Below are 19023 nucleotides of genomic sequence, written 5' to 3'. Positions count from 1 at the left end.
ATTTTTTATCTCCTTTATGCTGATGTTGCAGCCTAACATTATGTCTTTAACTAAGTAAGCCTCAAAGATGTCTTAAAGCTCTATCACTTTACTACTCGAATGAAAACCATCAAATAAATTATTCTAGAACAAAAGTACTGCTATTCTATAGGAAACACTTAAATGCCCCAATTAGATGGATGATCAAACAGTAAAAATATAAAACATTTAAAAATCTAGATGTCTGTTTTCAATGTTCTAGCTGCTGGTCTACTCAAACAAGGGATCTTCTAATGAAAGCCCCAAAAGTAAATTTGTAGATCAGTTTAGTAAAAATTATTTTCCAGCAGCTATTAAACTAATTAAAACCAATGGTATAGGTTTGATACTATATGGTGCTCTGTTAAATATTTATAAGTTTCCTAGATAGTTTTGAAGCAATTTAATCCAAATTCTTGAAAAATTTACTATGGGTTTCTTATTGAGCTTTCAGAGTTCTAATATGACTAGAATTAGGCTGGATTTCCCTTAGGCCTCAATTAAGACTTTGTCGTCTTAGATGCTACCTGAAGCAAGTCTGTTAGGAAACTTCCTTAGTCCATCTCACCTTGCTGGATAGGGTCTCTTCCAACCTAAGAAGACATATTAATGACAATTTAATCTAGTTAAGTCTAATGTCTTCGTCACTCTGCCATATAACATCTGTCAGCTATATCTGTGCTCTTCTAGTTTTACTCCATACTGATATAAAAGACAAACTCTTTGTGATTCCTACTAATTTCATGTTCAAATGGTTTTCTTGCTAACAATACCAAAATGCCTTCTGCTGAGATGTTGTTGTTTTTTTGAATTTCTAGTTTAGCCTATAGTTCTTCCATTCAATTAATAATTATGTCCAGCCCAGTTGTGGGTTTCAAATCCCGTTCCAACCAGTACGATTGGAACGGGCCTGGTAGCGTCCTCAAGGGCACACGCATGCGTCTTAGTGCCTCCGCGATGCTCCAACTGTTCCGCAGAGCGTCAAGCAGGCGAGCCATGTGTGTGCACGGAAGCGCAGAAGCCTTTAAACACAGCTAAGGAGCTCGGGCAGGTGGGTGGACCATCCAGAGCACCGGAACAGTATCTGGTGATCCGGGCTGGCTCCAGTACGCCTGTACCGGGGCATACCGCCTACAACCCACCACTGGTCCAGCCTGATTAGCATTTGAAGATGAAGGTTCTAATTTCTCCACAGCTAATAACGGTTACATAAATAATGATAAATACTTTTAATTTTTTTTGTTTACTCTATAAATATGTTTTAAAAAATAATTTTGTATTACGTATATCAGTGAACTCCCAATTATAAAAGATGAAGCAAACTGTGTATTTCTTTATAAAAGCATAACAAAATATGTAGCCTTTCTAAACTACTGAAAAAGTGCTAATATTGTAAGCAGTTTTTTAATTTGTTTTAAACAGTGCAAGAAGGAAAATGGGATACCAATCAGAAATTCAGGTTTTGCAGAAAAATATTCGTAGGCTTGAAGAACATTTAAAAAAAGTAAATAAAGAACTTTATGCTGCTGAAATGGCTTATGACGACGCCAAAACAAAACTGGAGGACCTGAGTGAAGGCATTGCTAAAGAAAAATCACGTTTCAAGGTTGTTTAATACTAATGAATTTGTATTGATGTTAAATTATTGCATTGCACAGATAGAATATTACTCCATTAATCCAATTTTGTATTTAAAGAATTTTTTTTCTAGAAAAAAACCCCACATTTTCAGTAATATTTATTTCATTTTTTGTGAAAAACTTCGTATCTGATTTTTTTCCCTAGTTCCAATAGCTTGTCAGGTCACTTTTTAACCATATTTTGCATTATTCTTTTCTATTGCACTATTAGTAAACCTAGGGACGAGCATCACTATTCAAGAGAAATAGTGCAGATAAATAGATTTTTACATCCACTGTTAATATTGTATTGTTATATAATATAATATAATATAGGTGTGAGATGGGGCCCAGGGAGTCAGTTGGGTCTGCTGATTGCATACTTGGCTCCTCGCTATGCATCAGCGGCCCTGCCAGAGCTCCTCGAGGTGATTGCGGAGGTGGCGGTTGAGACCCCCAGACTATTAGTTATGGGGGACTTCAACCTGCCATCAACGGGTGAATCATCCAAGGTAGCTCGGGAGTTCATGGCTTCCATGACAGCCTTGGACCTGACCCAAATCATTCAGGGCCCCACACACGAGGGAGGCCACATGCTGGACCTTGTTTTTATCTCTGGTCAATGGAAGAGTGATCTGGGAATAGGGGAGCTGGTTATTACTCCCCTGTCATGGTCAGATCACTCGCTTCTCCGACTTGACTTCCCTGACGCTACCCCCCATCGCGGGGAGGCGGAACCAGAAGATCTTAGATGGTTCCGCCCCAGGCGACTGATGGAACCAGACAGGTTCCAGATGGAGCTTGGGCCACTTCCTGTAGCCCTGACCCGCTCCCGGACGGAGGACCTGGTGGCCGCATGGAACAGTGCGGTGGCCGGGGCCTTGGACCGGGTGGCGCCCTTGCGGCCTCTCCGGTGGCAGTGAACCACCCTAGCCCCTTGGTTTACTGAGGAGCTGAGGGTGATGAAGCGCCACAAGAGACGCCTAGAGAGCAGATGGAGATCCTCTCGCGCCGAATCTGACCGAACACAGGTAAGAGCCCATTTACGGACCTACCTTGTGGCACTAAGGGTGGCTAAACGTCGATATTACGCCACCCTTATTGCATCCGCAGAAAACCGCCCTGCCGCCCTGTTTCGGGTGACCCGCTCCCTCCTTTCACAGAGGCCGCGGGAAGCCCCTTTGCAGGGTAGCGCAGAGGAATTTGGGGAATATCTGCAGGACAAAATCGCTCAGATCCGGAGTGAATGGGTCCCCCTCAGTGATCCTGGGGAGACACCGGAGGCGAGTCTTGAGGTACCACTCTAGGAGGAGTTTGACTCTGTTGCCGCCGAGGATATGGACAGGCTACGCGGGCGACTGCGGGCCACCACATGTTTATTGGACCCGTGTCCCTCCTGGCTTGTGCTGGCAGCCTGGGAGGCTACACGAGACTGGCTCCTGGGGCTGGTGAACGCCTCGCTGCGGGAGGGGTTCCTACCAGCCGCCTTGAAAGAGGCGGTGGTGAGGCCCCTACTTAAGAGGCCTTCCCTGGACCCAGTAGAGTTAGCCAATTATCGTCCTGTCTCCAACCTTCCCTTCTTAGCGAAGGTTGTTGAGAGTGTGGTGGCGCAACAGTTCTTTCGACACCTGGAGGAAATTACTTATCTAGACCCGTGCCAGTCTGGTTTTCGACCCGGTCACAGCACTGAGACGGCTTTGGTCGTGTTGGTGGATGATCTCTGGAGGGCAAAGGATGGGGGTTGTTCCTCCATCCTAGTCCTGTTAGATCTCTCAGTGGCTTTCGATACCATCGACCATGGTATCCTACTGCGTCGGCTGGAGGGGATGGGTGTGAGGGGCACCGTTTTGCGGTGGTTCTCCTCCTTCCTCTCCGGTCGGACGCAATATGTGTTGGCGGGGGAGCAGAGGTCGACCCTGAGGCCGCTCACGTGCGGAGTGCCACAGGGGTCGGTCCTCTCACCTCTCCTGTTCAACACATACATGAAACTGCTGGGCGAGATCATTCGAGGATTCGGGGTTGAGTGCCATCTGTATGCAGATGACAGTCAGCTATATATCTCTACCCCAAACCACCCCAACGAAGCCGTCGAGGTGATGTCCCGGTGTCTGGAAGCCGTGCGGGTCTGGATGGGCGACAACAGACTCAAGCTCAACCCTTCCAAGACGGAGTGGCTGTGGCTACCGGCGCCCCGCTTTAGCCAGTGTGTTCCATCTCTGGCCATCGGTGGGGAACAACTGCCCCCGGTGGATAGGGCACGCAATTTGGGTGTCCTCCTATATCCCCGGCTGTCGCTAGATGATCATGTGACAGCCGTGGCTAGGGGGGCGTTCCACCAGGTTCGCCTGGTGCGCCAATTGCGCCCCCTATTAGAGCGGGACGCCCTTCGCACAGTCACTCATGCCCTGGTGACTTCCCGTCTTGATTACTGCAATGCTCTCTACATGGGGCTCCCCTTGAGATGCACCCGAAGGCTCCAGATGGTTCAGAATGCAGCCGCGCGGGTTATTATGGGGAGTACTAGGTACTCCCATGTAACACCTTTCCTGTGCGAGCTGCACTGGCTGCCTGTGGCTTTTCGGGTGCATTTCAAGGTGCTGATTGTCATCTTTAAAGCGCTCCATGGCTCGGGACCTAGTTACCTGCGGGATCGCATTCTACCCCACACATCCCTGCGACCAATCCGCTCTCACAGAGAGGGACTCCTCCGGGTACCTTCCGCTAAGCAGTGCGGGCGGGCGGTGCCTAGGAATAGGGCCTTCTCTGTGATGGGCCCAACCCTCTGGAACGACCTCCCCCCCGATATTAGAACCACTTTGGACCTCCGCTCCTTCCGCAAGAAACTCAAGACCCACCTGTTTCGACTAGCCAGCCTGGCCTAATTGTAATTGTAATTGTACTTACAGATAGCACCTACTACTGACCTTCCTGGATGGCTTTTTAAATTTTAAATTTTGGGGTTTTAAATTGGTTTTAGAATTGTTTTTAATTATTTAATTAGTTTGGGTTGTATATACAGATGGTATGTCTGCGTTGTTTTGTCTGATGTTCTATGTTATGTTTTGTTGTTTTATACACGAACGGTCTGTACACCGCCCCGAGTCCCTACGGGGAGAGGGGGCGGTCTATAAATTTAATAAACCTAAACCTAAACCTATATTATATTATATTCTTTATCCAACTTTGACAGGATGTCAAAATCTGCACCTAGCATAAGTAATCATTATATGTTACATTTCCTGTGACCTATACTTGAATTTTACTAAGATTTTTCAGGAGACAGGTCTAATCCTATTTTAAGCATGAAAGTCAGTGGTGACATTTACATTTTTTTACTACTGGGTTTATAGCAGAGGAAGGATAATGCAAAATCTTCATTCCCACCCCACTCCAGGGAAAGGATACAGCAAAATCTCCATTCCCACCCCACTCAGTCCTACTTTAAAAGGTTGTTATTGTGAGAAAAACAGGAGGAGGAAGGAATATTAAATATGTTGGGTTTGGGATAAAATAATAAGAACAGGATAAAATCTAAAAAAATACATAAATAAGAAGGGGATTTTTTTTAATATAGTGATTACTTCTCTTTGCAACACTATACTAGTTCTAATAATGTTCCAAATAATTTGGCAATTTTCTTGCTCCTTAGGACAAATTTTAAAATATTTGGGTAACTACAAAAGAAAGAAGCAATATTTGATTTCCTGCTTCTTAAGGCTAAGACAGAATGACTGGCCCAGAGTCACCTAATTAAAGTTTGGGCCTAAAATGGGACTAGAACTCACACTCCTGGTTTCCAGGCCAGCACTTTAACCTCTATGCCAAACTGACTGTCTCTTGGGAATTACTCCAATTATTTTCATGGAAGAGTTCAATCAGTGGAACATAACCTATAGAAGTTCTAGCACTTGCATCATTGAGACACTGTGTAATATCACTTACCATCAGTAAATACTGGACATTCTGATTTCTTTTTAAGTTGCATTTTCTTCTCGGAACTATTCATATTGAGGTGGGGGGAGAAAGAGAAGGATCAGCTGGAATGCTTCATTAAAGCAATCCTGTAATATGGCATTAATAATTATAATTATATAGAAATAGTGACCCAAAAGTTAAAAATGCTGCAGCCAACCTTTATAAACCATATGTTAATGGAATATTTAAATTGGCTAGTTACAAAAGCAATCCAACTGACCCCTTTTCATCTGATTTGCAGATTATTTATTTTGTGGTAGTTTCTGTACTTTTTTGTCTACTCCTATTGATTTCAATTGTTCTATTTATGTTATAGAATTTGGAAGAGAATATTAAAAAACAAATTAGAGATGAAATAAGTGCTTGGAAGCTGACTCAGGTAAGGAAAATAACTTTTAAAATATTAGTTCGGATTTTAAAAATAATTATATTCACACAACCTTTCTGTATAATTTATGGCATGATGTATTGGAAGATTGCTTGAATGCTAAGCTATACATAGACAACATTAAAATCATTTTACTATCGTAAGGATACTTTAAACTAGTTAAAGTACTTTAAACTAGTTAAACTCGACCTAGTTATCTGCGGGATCGCATCCTGCCGCACACATCCCTGCGACCAATCCGCTCTCACAGGGAGGGACTTCTCCTGGTGCCGTCCACCAGGCAATGCCAACGGGCGACGCCTAGGAGTAGGGCCTTCTCTGTGATGGGCCCAACCCTCTGGAATGACCTCCCCCCCGACATTAGAACCACCACCGACTTCCGCTCCTTCCGTCAAAAACTAAAGACTCACCTGTTTCGATTAGCTGGCCTGGCACACTCATAGCTTTTACCTCCTGGCAGATATATTTTAATTGGTATTTTTTGGGGAACCATTTTAAATTTAACTCTTTGGGTATTTTAGGGGTCTTTTTAAAGATTGTATTTTAAACACTTTACTTTAATGTACAGTTCTTTTAACCTCCTCCATCTAAGTATCTAATTATTTAACTATTTATGTATTTAAATATTTGAGTATCGATTTATTTATCTATGTATCTTTTATGTATTGACTGTACACCGCCCCGAGTCCCTTTTGGGAGAGGGGGCGGTCTATAAATGTGAATAAAGTAAAGTAAAGTAAAGTAAAGTAAAGTAAAGTAAAGTAAAGAAGAAATAATACAAAGCTGTTTTATTGGGTGTCTGTTTTTCTTGACTTGCAAGGGAGAACCATCAGCCCTAGATAATCATATGACCTGCCAGGAATCATGCAGTTTCAACTACAACTTCCATATTTCTAATAGGCTTTGTAATTCAAAGTCTTTTTGTATTTTCTACCATTCTTCCCAGTTTGCTCACAGGAATCCATCATTTAAGAAATTCTTTAAAAAGCTTATATCTTGAAGACTTTTAAAATTTCCATGAAAATATGGTAGTACACTTAAAAATATAGTGTTATTAATTAATTATTTCATTCAATATCCTTCTCTGATATGTACTTTTGATCAAATCAAATTGTCTATTTTTGGGTGTCCCACTTTAGTTCAAGTACTTCAGTAAACGTTTTATAAACATTTTATTTTATAAACAGAAAAGAATTAAAGCACTACAAGCAGAGTTAGAAAGAAAGAAAAAGGAGCATGAGAAATTAAAGGAAAAGATTACGAGTAAATTAGCAAAATATGAGCAGCTTTCAGCTGAGCAAGTAGAAATACTGGAAAAAAATAAAAGCTTACACAAAGAACTTACTGAGGTAAGTTAAATTAGAGCGTGTTGAAATGTTGCTCCATTATACTTCCCTTGTTAAGTGTGTCTGCCTTTCCTTCACGGAATATAATGTAATACAAATTGGCATTTGGAATAAATCAACACATCAATACGAAATTAAATATAAAATAACTTCTCTGTGGCTATAATGGCTTCAGTGATATGCAAAAAAAGAGATTAAAATAATTATATTTTCAAAATGGCACATTAATGGCAGTGAGTAATGCTATCACCTTTTCCCCAAGGAACAAAACTCAGTAGAATCAATGTGATGAGGTCCAAAAGGCTTACTGGGAATGTGGGAGCAATTGTACATGTTTGTTTTTACTTGTACATATGTTTTAGTGAAAACCAGTATTACATAAGCAACCTCATTCTAAGAGTAAAACTTTTTATGTTTGGTTACTTAACTGTTAATTAAAAATGTCCATCACTAAGATCAGTGCCGCCCTCAGTATTCCATGGCTTCTGGATTTTATTGTGGCCTAGAAATATGAGCTGCTAAATTATTAGCTCAGCTTACTCCAGAGGAAACACTGCAAGTTCAGTTTTGCAGCCACTATCTCCAAGTGGTGGAGTGAATGACAGTCTACTGGTGGGAACTTTTCACTAATCCATCTGCTCATCTGTAGTGATTTTCCCCATCTTTCCTGTAGCCATGATAACTTGCCAGGCTCCTCTGTCTTCCTCAGACATTCTGAGGGATGGCTTCGTCATTTTCTTTACACATTGGCAAGTTTTGCCCTTTCCCCCCATACATTGAAATGATAAGAGAAGATGAAAGTGGATTGCCAGTTAGTTCACTGCTTGTTTCTGTGTTTTTCCTTTTTCCTTTTACTAACTGGAGGGAGCAACTGACTGACTCCATAGTGGAAACATTGGATAAAACTGTTGCTAAGGATTTGAGAGACCTGGCCAATGACTGCATGGAAGTGATAAAGTTTAATAACAAATGTATCAGACTTCATTTTGATTAGATTCTATTATTCTTTTTTGGTCTGCATTTGTATTTTTCAGAAAATAGCCGAATTAACTGAGAAGATCAAAGAACTTGATGACAAGGAAGGAAATGTGAAACATCAATTAGAAAATAAAAAGAAATATGCTAAAAACCTATTAGATGATAAAAAGGTGAATGTGTTAATATTAGCATTAATGAGTTTTGTTTATTTTCAAATGCTAAACAGATGCTTGTCCTCCCTGATCTTGAATATATCTAAACCTTTCTGTAGGTGGTACAGTATTCCTTTCCCTTTCTTAAATGCACCTAATCATATCCTCAATATTGAGATGGAGTAAAATACAAATTCATTTTAGAGTCATTCTATTTCTTGATTATGAGTATGAACTCATAATATTCGGGGGACTTTGAAGAAAAGAAGGTAAAAATTAGTATGAGGAAGAAAAAGTATTCAACTCTGATAGAAATAGCCTGCTGATTATACCTTTGTACACCAGATGGCATCTTTTTGTAAATTATGGTAGATGTTTACTACTGTAGTTGTTTATATTAGCAAATGAGATATTCTGGCTATAACATGAATGCTGCATTTATATAAATGTATTTATAATTGCAGGCCTTTGTATAAAATGTCTTATGTGTATTATTGTTGTGTTGCATTGGTTTTTATTGTGCATATTTGTAAGTGATTGAGAAATTAATGTGGCTAGCCAGTAGAGTTCACATCCGTAATTTAATCAAAACAGTGCTTTTAATCTTACTCTAGAGTCCCTAATTTTTTTTTGAATAATAAGAACAACAGCAGCATTGACCAAAGACCCATGGGTAATTGGGCAAAATGGAGAATTACTGTATCACCTAATCCTAAACGACAGTATAATGGGGAAAAATGCAATCACAAATAAATCTAAAAGTAGCCAGGAAAATTGTATATCTGAACATCCTTCACGCTATCACCTTTACCTGAGAAGTGAAATTAGGCAAAATTAAAAAAAAACTAAGCAAAATAAACAATATAAATTAAACCAGGAGATAAGAGAAAAGGAAATTTAACTAAATATAGTTTATATCAGTATTGTTCACAATGCATATCCATATATTTTTATCCTTGCAAACTATCCTTGCTTCTACCATGTCTATGGATTAGTTCGAACAAACCAAACAGCTACTTTGTTTCATATGGTGCCAAGATGACACAGTATTTTGCATTTCCTTTACAGGAAATTGCACAAATAGAGCACCAAAAACAAAAAAAGCTTTCTTGTATTACCATGTTAACTGGGAAAATACTTCCAGAATAACGAGAAAAATCAGATTTTAAGACAATAGCTGTTTGTTTGCTTGCTTACTTACTAAATTTGTATGTCATCCATCCCACTGTCAAGCAATGGATGGTGTATAAAAGCACCTGTCATAAAAGCAAAAATGTAAAACATTAAAGCATTAAATATTAAAATTAATCAGCACCTTGAATGGGACCTGGAAGTAAGCTGGTAATCAGTTCAGTTTGTACAACAGTGGTGTTACATGTCCACATGACTGCATTCTGTGCTAGCTGTAGCTTCCAAATATTCTTCAAGGGTAGCCTATATAGAGTACATTGCAGTAATCCAAACACAAGAGGATCCAGGCATGAGTGACTGAGTGCAAGAACTCATGATCCAGGAAAGGGTACAACTAGTGTACAACACAAACTTGTGCATAGGCTCTCCTAGTAATATCAATATCAATAATATTATTAATTTTGAAAAAAGAATCCATTATTAGGAAACATCATAGCCCTCCTAATTCTATATCAAGTAAGTACTTTAAAATAATTTCATTGAATGGTGAATCATATTTAGATGTAGAATCTGGGATGCATTTTCTGGTGAAAGTCATGTAGTTTATTGTTTTGTTGAATTGAGAGAGTGACTGGCTCAAAGTCACTCAGCTAGTGACTATTGCTATGTATTTTCATTCATTTTATCTAAAATATTTTATCATTTGCTCTAATCTCTATACTCTACTTGGCTCTTTTAGATGGCATGGCAGAGTGTGATTTGGGTAGGAATTAATGCTGTTCAGGGGGAGAGGTGATATCTTCTAACTTGTAAGAGAGAATGGTATTTCCTAAAGAGACCATTTCTCATTTCAGCATATTAGACAACTACACATTCTTCAAGTTATGCTTTCTGGGAAGATCCTAAATAAAATGTTAGGGCTTCAGCTACAAAGAATTCTATAAGAAATGAATTATCTGGATCCATTTCAGCCAATAATCAAACCTGGGCATAGGATTGAAACAGCATGATAGATAACCATTGTCTGGAACTTGGTGGAGGGAGGTGGACTGCTCAATTAGACTTCTTAGTGATATTACTACTGACTGTATTATTCTTCTGAACCACCTTTGAGGAGTTTTAGACATCATATGAAAGTGGTTCCATTCCTCCCTAAGTGGGCAATTCCACTCATTGATAAAGGAAGATTAGTGAATAAGCCTCCAATACGGAATGCCTATGAAGGTGACCCAGAAAGTACAACCACTGATTCAGTGATTAGACTAATGATAAGGGTAAGGAGTATAACACCAATGCTTCAGTAATTAAATTGGTGCCAACCCCTGTTCAAACTATATGATTGATCTTCGTGCAGCTTCAGAATCATATCTTCCAAGTAGATGGGGTTCACCAGTGCATTCTTCCTGACAGTGAAAATCATTTCTTATATATTCATCATGTGAAACAATAATAAAAAGCACAGGGAAGACATTGAGCATTGCACAAAAATGAAATTATCTTATTTGTAAAACATATTTCAAAACAATACACTGATTTAAACAAGTGTACCTTTACTGAAATTGTGTTACCTAACTTGCATTACATTTTCAACTGCAGTTATGAAAATAGTTCTGTTTTGGGATAAGTAATTTAATGCCTCATTGCATGTAATTGTGCTTTTAAACCTTTTTTTTAATTTTCAGGAGAAATATTTAGGCATTTCAAAACAAATTACTAAAGTCAATGAGGAAATTGTACATTTACAAAAAGAAATTGCAAAATTAAGTGCTTTAAGGAAAGGACAGGAAAACCAGGTAGAAAATATAGAAAAATCTGTAATCATGATGAGGTAAGAATCACATTCCAATAAATAATGCATAGTGTTAAGTTGGGAGCAATAGAATGGGAGCTTTCAAAAAATTCTCACTCTTTGAGCCCCCTGCCCTAGTCTCTCACAAGGGTTCCCCAGCCCTCCAGAGGACATTCTGAGAGGAGCATAGTTTGACCCAGAGGGCAAAGAAAACTGAAAAGCTGTATTGTTCCAGTTTAAATACATACAAAAATATATGTATGAGAATGTTTTTTCCCACCAGCACAAAAATAAGAGACGGGGTTTCTGTTAAAAAAGACATGGGGAAAAGACAATACTGAACATGACATAAATTATATCTCAGAACAGATATAAATCAGATAACAGTTGTAAAAGTTTCAGAGAATTCCAATGAACACAAAGAAAGACAATAAATAGTGTCATGGCATCTTTAACACAAACCAATTTATTTTGCTACACAATTTTGTGAAATTTGGATGCGTGCACACACACACACATGACTTACACACATTAAACACACATCACATATACACACCATTTAATAAAATTTATTAAACATAAGGAAAACAACACAATGAAGTATTACTGTGGTTCATATGTCTTCGGTGGTTCATAGTGTCCTCTCTGACATTTGACTAATGCATGATTAATATCACCTATATCTTTATCATCATATTACATGTGAAACCACATGATGTCGCAAGATACGAACTATGTTCTATGAAATCATTTCAGCTTGTAAAAACTTCTTTGTGAAGAGTTGTAAATCACAGACGTCTATGAAAAGCCAAGATTTTCTTAGAATGATAACATGCTTTGTGAGATCAAGTCTCAGTTCCATCCATTATATATTTATGCATGAGCCAAGTAGAAAAGGGATGAAGTTTGTGTTGTGACAATCTGACTCATGTTTTTTCATTTGCCCTGGGTACTGATGGTAAAAAAAAACTGTTTTCAAGAACTATAATCATGGAATATTGTATAAGACAAAAACTGATCTTTCTTCTATTCCAAAGAAGTTAGAACCCTTTTTAAGACATTCTTGTATAACTAAATTATGCTTTATATAGTCTTTATGCAGACATATAGGCACACCAACAAACAAACATATACTGTATGTAAGCATAATTGGATGAACAAGGTTTGAATCAAATAGATTACATAATAAAATACCAAAAGATGGAGGCAATCCAGTCAACCAAGAATTTTCTTTTTTAAAAAAAGAATTTTATTGGTTTTTAAACATTTATAGGGAAAGGTAAGAAACATACATAGAAAATTTTGGCAGCTCCCATGCCGGTAGTATAAATCCCCCCAAATCTCACAATTTTTACAATGTTAAAAATAACGTATAAAAGATAAGCATAAACAGAATCTTGTTTTACATTATATCAACCATATGTTCAATCATCTCTTTCTTTGTCACTTTCTAGTATATCAACAATTACATGTATTTCAAATACATTTATTTTTGTGACCTGAGCCTTTTTGATATTGCTCCCTCCTCCCTGTCCCCAGATGGAGCCACAGCCCCCTCTCCTTCATATCTTGCACATTACTACCTTTTTCACCACCTCCCCTATTTTCGTCCTCTAGGAGAGAACTATATTTTTAATGAAGGCTTCTGCCTCCTCCACTGTATTAATTCTAATTCTATTTCCCTCCCAAAAAAATCAACATTCCCTCTGGCAATAACCATCTAAACCAAACTCCTTTATTGTATAATTTCTTTGATAAGGAGGAATACTTCCTCCTTTTTTCCCTTATTTTTTTCGGAATTTGCTTAAGAATGGTAATTTCTTTATCTTTATATTTTAATGGTTCCCTCCCTTTGGGCCCCTAGCACCTTATCCCTCATGGTCTTCCTAAGAAACTTAACATGTACCTCCCTTGGAACATTGTGTGTTCTAGCATATGCTGAATTAATCCTGTAAACCAGATCCATATCCCACCACAACTGTTTTTTATTTCTCTTAATATATTCTGCTAAAATTGTACTCGTAATATCCTTAAGATCTTCATTTTCTGTCTCTGGTAGGTTCTGGAATCTGAAAAAAAGGACATTCTTTCAAGTTCTATTTTTGCCATAAAGTTTTCCAGTTCTAAATTTCCTTTCTGGACTGCCTTAACCTCCTCCCCCAATCCAGCTTCCCCCTCCTCCAATACCCCAATTCTTTGTTTGTTTTCTGTTACATGATGTTGTACAGCTCTGAGTTCATCTTTGAGATCTGTTACCTCTTTTTTCAACTCATTTTGACCCCTCATAATTTCCTGAAACATTTGGTTAACAGATAGTTCTTTTGAGCTCTCTCCAGTCCCTTCTTGTTGTAACAATGAAGTAATTTTCGTCTGCTGCATACTTGGACTGGAGGTGGCAGAGGCTGGAGCAGAGAATGACTTGCCCGTTGGTGGTTTTTTGGGCCCCATTTATCTGCGTTCAGGGATGATAAGTCTTTTGCAAAGAAAATGGTATCAGAGGAGCGCGCAGCTGTGCCGGTCCAAGGCGGCAGGCAAATCCAAAAGTGAAAAGTTAGTTCTCCTTCACAGTTCCAAGAAGGTACACCAGAAAGAGGAAAAGTTAAATAGTCAAAATTAATCAGGAAGCCCACGTAACAGGAGAGATCCAGAGCACCTTCAGAGGGGGTATTAAAACAATTACCAGAGATTTTTTTTGCCAAAGGTAGTTTCAAGAGGCAGGCTTCATTTATAAGTACAAAGATGAAGACGGAGGGGCACCATCTTGACTCTTCCTTTCGCAGGGAGAAGAACAAGGAGTTCCATAAAGTTTTTTCCTTTTAAGAAAACAGCTCGGCGATCACCTCTTGCTGTGATATCAATCTTTCTCACATAGCTAGTACAAGTGGCAAGTCAGCCTTTATTCTCTCTCCATTCCGATATAGAGAGAGATAGTTCAAATCCCGCTTTGTCCGAGGGGGGGGATAAAGAGAAAGAAACACCCCCCTCTAATCTTCCAGTTTCAAATGGATTGAACAAGAATTTACAATAGTCTGCTGCTTATCTGTTAATGATGATCAAGGAGGTTAGGGCGGGTCTCTCCCCACCGGCACTTTAGCTGCTCTTTTTTCGCTTAACTCTTTCCTCCCGGAGCCCATTCGACGAAAGGGCAGACAACCGGCAGCTGTTTCATGTCCCCCCTCTGCTCCCCGGTTCCTGGGGCGAGGCTGGAAACACCCCCGCTGGCTGCTCCTGAAAGGAGCCCACCAGGGAGACGAGCAGCGGTCAACATGTCCGTCACCTACAGGAACTGGAAGTGATCATATGCAGATTGATGAACAGACTATTCAATTTTCAATTCAATTTTATTTGATTTCTAGACCGCCCCCTTTCCCCGAAGGGACTATGAATTGCTAGTTTAAAATATATGAAATTAAAGAAAGTGGTGTGCCAGCACATTTTAACCTGGAGGCCTTATAGACAGAATATAAGATCAGTGTAAGATATATGTTTAATATGCTTATATTATACAAATGTGAATTAGAGGATCAGGAAAGAATAATGATACCATGAAATTAAATACAGCCAACAATTATGAGGAAGAACTAATAACTTTTCATAAAAAGCTGAAAGAAATGTAGTAATCTCAATCACAAATGTAAACAGGAAAAAAATAAGAACAATAAAATGAGATACATTGTTTTAAGATCCGGGAAATCACAGAACATTTTATAACTAAATTAGGAATATTCAAGAGCAATCATCTGATGGAGATTTTTTAAAAAGATAGGAAGAAGCCTTTTGTAAATTTTAACAGTGGGGTTAGAAAATGGCACATTTTAGAAGGGGAATATATTTGGGAGCTGTCTTCATTAGTAAGTGAGATAGATTAGCTGATGAACAGAAAAGCACTAAGCACAAAGGAAATGCCCACTGAAGTTACAGTATTAACAACTCTTCTTCAACAAATATGGAACAGGCTGCATGGCATGCAGATTGGATGAGATTGGTGCATATACTGTTATCAAAAAAGAGGGATACAAGTAAATGTATGGATTACTGAATCATTGCAGTGATTCTCTGTAAGCAAAATTCTGCTTAAAATTTTGTATGAACTACAGAGCCATACATGCAGAGCCATACATGCAGAGATAGGATGGCAAATTAATTAACAAGTTTCAGAAAAAATAAAGGATTAAAAATAATCAGCTAATATATGATCAACAAGCAAGAACTTAATTATTTTGGGATTCTAAGTCTGCTTGGCAAGATTGAGGAAACTAGGTATAACCACAGATATGGATGGATGGGATCAAGAGCATTAACGAAATGTCCTTAGAAAACCTAGTTACTCAATAGGGACAGCTCAAGATGGAAAACATTTCTTCGTCCACTGTAGTCACCAGAACCTGAACCTATTGCTACTAACTAGAAGTTTTAACTACTGATAAGAATGTGTCCATTTTGTTACACTTCACAACTTTGTTCTGCAGCTAAGCTGTGTGTATGTTTTGTTAAAGATTATGGCTTCAGTCTCTTAACTTTTACTTAAAATGTCTTAAGTGGTGCCAGTTGAGATACATATGTGACTTAATTTAAATAAGATCCGTGTGTTTTACAATATTATATAAATTTATAGTTTATATCTATAAAATATCTTTGGAGGTGTATGTGTGTGTGCACTTAGATTTAGCTGGGAGAGCTACTGAAAAGAAATGGTCCAATAAATTGTATGTGCACATTGCCCTTACACATTTATAAAGCATCTCACTACATTGCAATCACTGTTTCCGCATGAGCAGTTTGCCTAATAGTTCTGAGTAATTTTTCATACAAGTAATGATATATTTTCTCTCCCTTAAAGAGAAAAATATACCAAAATAAAGTTCAAGGAAGAAAATATTCGGAGATTAGTTGATTTTCTCCATGCCCGGCTGGATGCTGTTAGAAAAAAAATGAAGACAGACAAGAGAATATTGGATCAGCTACTGTGGCATAGACAAAATGATTTGAAAATTAAGAAGGTTTGTGCTATTTACGTTATGTTTCTTTTTAAAAAAAAAATAAAATGAATATGTGCTATAGTTAAATTGATTTCCTTTTCTGAGAAAAGTATGGCAAACAATATATGGGCATTCTGATGAACCATCTTGGAAAAAAGAACATTAACCAAAAGACACTATATTCTTCCAATGTGGACACTTATTTGTTTCTTATTAATAGTTTCCCTATGAAAGTTCCATGTTCATGTAACATGTTTCTAACTAATGGTATATGGGGATGGCCATGGGAGATAAGGCAAAGAAATGCAACCAAGGGAACTGTTGGAGAAAAGGCAGCTGAGCTTGTTAACAAGAATGTGGGTGGGGCAAGGAGCTCAAAAGAGACCGTCTCTAGTTTCTTGGGCTGTAAAGGTGGGGGAGGCAGAACTTGCAAGTTTCTGTGAAAATAGCTTTACAATAATGTAAAACTAGCTAATCTGGTTGTGTTTCTTCTGTGGTCCACCTTATAAGCTGATACCAACAGAACTGAGAAACTGGAGAACCATTAGATTTCATATGTGAAGCTCCAAGTATAAGATAATTGACACATAGGAGTTCCCATATGATGAGTTATGTAGCTGTATAATGCTGATACACAGCCATACAAAGGTACCACTGCAAGTTGATCATAGATTGAATATATGTGCAATCCCCAACATAGGACTGGAACTATAAGTACTTTTTGTTTCAGCCAGATTGCTTAGTGGAGTTGATGAAGATGCTGTTGATTGTTCTAAGCTTCCCCAAGTCATAAACATGCAGCCGGAGAGCCATTCCCTGATCTTAAAATATGTATTTCATTTTCCTGTTACAGAGAGTAAGAAATATAGTCTTCTAAAGAAAGTCCCGGTTGTTTTCCTTTACAATTTTTTCTCCTGAGACTATGTTTGGCATCTAAAATGGTTCCCTTAAGCTTTTTCAGAAAATGATTGACAAATTTATCTAAGCCCTTACAGAACCATGGTATGAATTGGATGAATCTTGTGTTGTCACTTTTTCTCTTACTAATCTACTTCACAAGCAAGGTTATGTTATGGTAGTGAGAATGAGTTGTGGGATACTGAGACAAATCTGTATCTGGAAAAAAGAACATTAACCAAAAGACACTATGTCCTTCCAATGTGGACACCTATTATGCCTTTTGCATTATGCCATTGAATGGAGTTTGCATTGCATTGTGCCTTTTGTCATTTGCCTCACTTGCCTGCCCTTGCCCATGCTTACAAAGTTGTTGGGACAAGAGTAAAAAGGAAAGGTGATCCTAGATCTTTATAGAAATAAAATGAGAGATACCGTAACTGAAATCAACACATTAAAGGTAAAAAATATTCACCAGAGCTTTTTGGAAGATTACAGTGGAAACAGAATTCTTATCTTTCATTCAGTTAACAGTAGCCTCCATTGTATATTTTAGATACTGGTATTTCCACAAATAAAATGTGACTTTTATTTTCTCATACTGTAGATTACTCCTTTGTATTTTATTAGTAGCATACTAAAACTACTATATTTTAGTAGCATAGAGTGCATTTGGTCAGTGGTGATTGTCTCATTGGTTGTACACTTTCTTGTGCAAGGACTCTCTATTTAGTGGCATAGAACATTGAAGTACACTCTACAGAGGCCTGTTCTTGAAAATGTAGAAGCCACAGTAAGTGTAAAATGCAGCAGTAGGTCCACTTATTGGAATATCTTTTAGAAGCTTCACAATACCTAAGGCAAGGGTCCCCAAACTCTTCATAAACCTCTTCATGAAGTTTCGGATTATTCATTGACCTCTAAACATTTATTACATGGAAATAATTTTATAAATACTATTTTAAGTAATAGTACTATGGATAATAATAATAATAATAATAATAATAATAATAATAATAATAATAATAATAATAATAATAATAATAAAAATAAATCTACAAAAAATAATGAAATATCACAACCTGGCCATCAAAACTACACAGCTATGGATGAAGCATGTAACAGTGATACCCATTGTCATCAGGGCACTTGACACCATGTCCAAGAATTTTACAAGATACATCCACAAATTGCAGCTTCCTGCAATAACACCAGCGGAACTGCAAAAAACTGCGCTACTCGGAACATCTTATATTTTAAGAAGGTACTTGATACCTAGGACACTGGCAGCAAACCATATCAACCATTAGCACGAGTCACTGGCATTTGTAATGCATTTTTGAATGTTCAGTTGGCTGAGTTTTATGTTTAATGAATAAAGTATATAATAATAATAATAATAATAATAATAATAATAATAATAATAATAATAATAATAATAATAATAATAGTAAAATAATCAAAATTACCAGATTAAAATATTGTGGAATTTCCAAAAATAAATTGATAAAGTTTTGTCAGACAACATACCAGATTTAACTGTGGTTGAAAAGAAAAAAGTATGGATAGTTGATATGGCAACCCTTGGAGATAGTATAATAAAAGACAGAGAATGGAGAATATCACAGAATATCAAGATCTGAAAATCAAAACTGAAATATCACAGAATGAACTGGTTGTGGCACCACTTTCCTATAATACATCATTTCACATTAGTTGCATAATACATTTTTAAAAAATCAATCGAGAAT

At 37.8% G+C, this 19023-nt stretch overlaps 1 protein-coding gene across 4 annotated transcripts in view; it reads left to right on the top strand.

Moving 5' to 3' along the window:
* The window catches only part of CCDC178 (coiled-coil domain containing 178), a 156744-nt gene that overhangs the window by 47014 nt on the left and 90707 nt on the right, over positions 1-19023 (top strand). For all 4 annotated transcript variants that reach the window (XM_081952665.1, XM_081952664.1, XM_081952666.1 and 1 more), the window contains exons 12-17: positions 1441-1624; positions 5929-5991; positions 7188-7349; positions 8381-8494; positions 11290-11435; positions 16237-16396. In XM_081952665.1, coding sequence (XP_081808791.1) covers positions 1441-1624; positions 5929-5991; positions 7188-7349; positions 8381-8494; positions 11290-11435; positions 16237-16396 — 829 coding nt within the window. The remainder of the gene's footprint in view (positions 1-1440; positions 1625-5928; positions 5992-7187; positions 7350-8380; positions 8495-11289; positions 11436-16236; positions 16397-19023) is intronic.

The sequence above is a fragment of the Natrix helvetica genome (genome assembly GCF_964273705.1).
Source record: "Natrix helvetica genome assembly, chromosome: 4".
Classification (NCBI taxonomy): domain Eukaryota; kingdom Metazoa; phylum Chordata; class Lepidosauria; order Squamata; family Natricidae; genus Natrix; species Natrix helvetica.
This window is presented reverse-complemented; position numbering and strand designations above follow the sequence as displayed.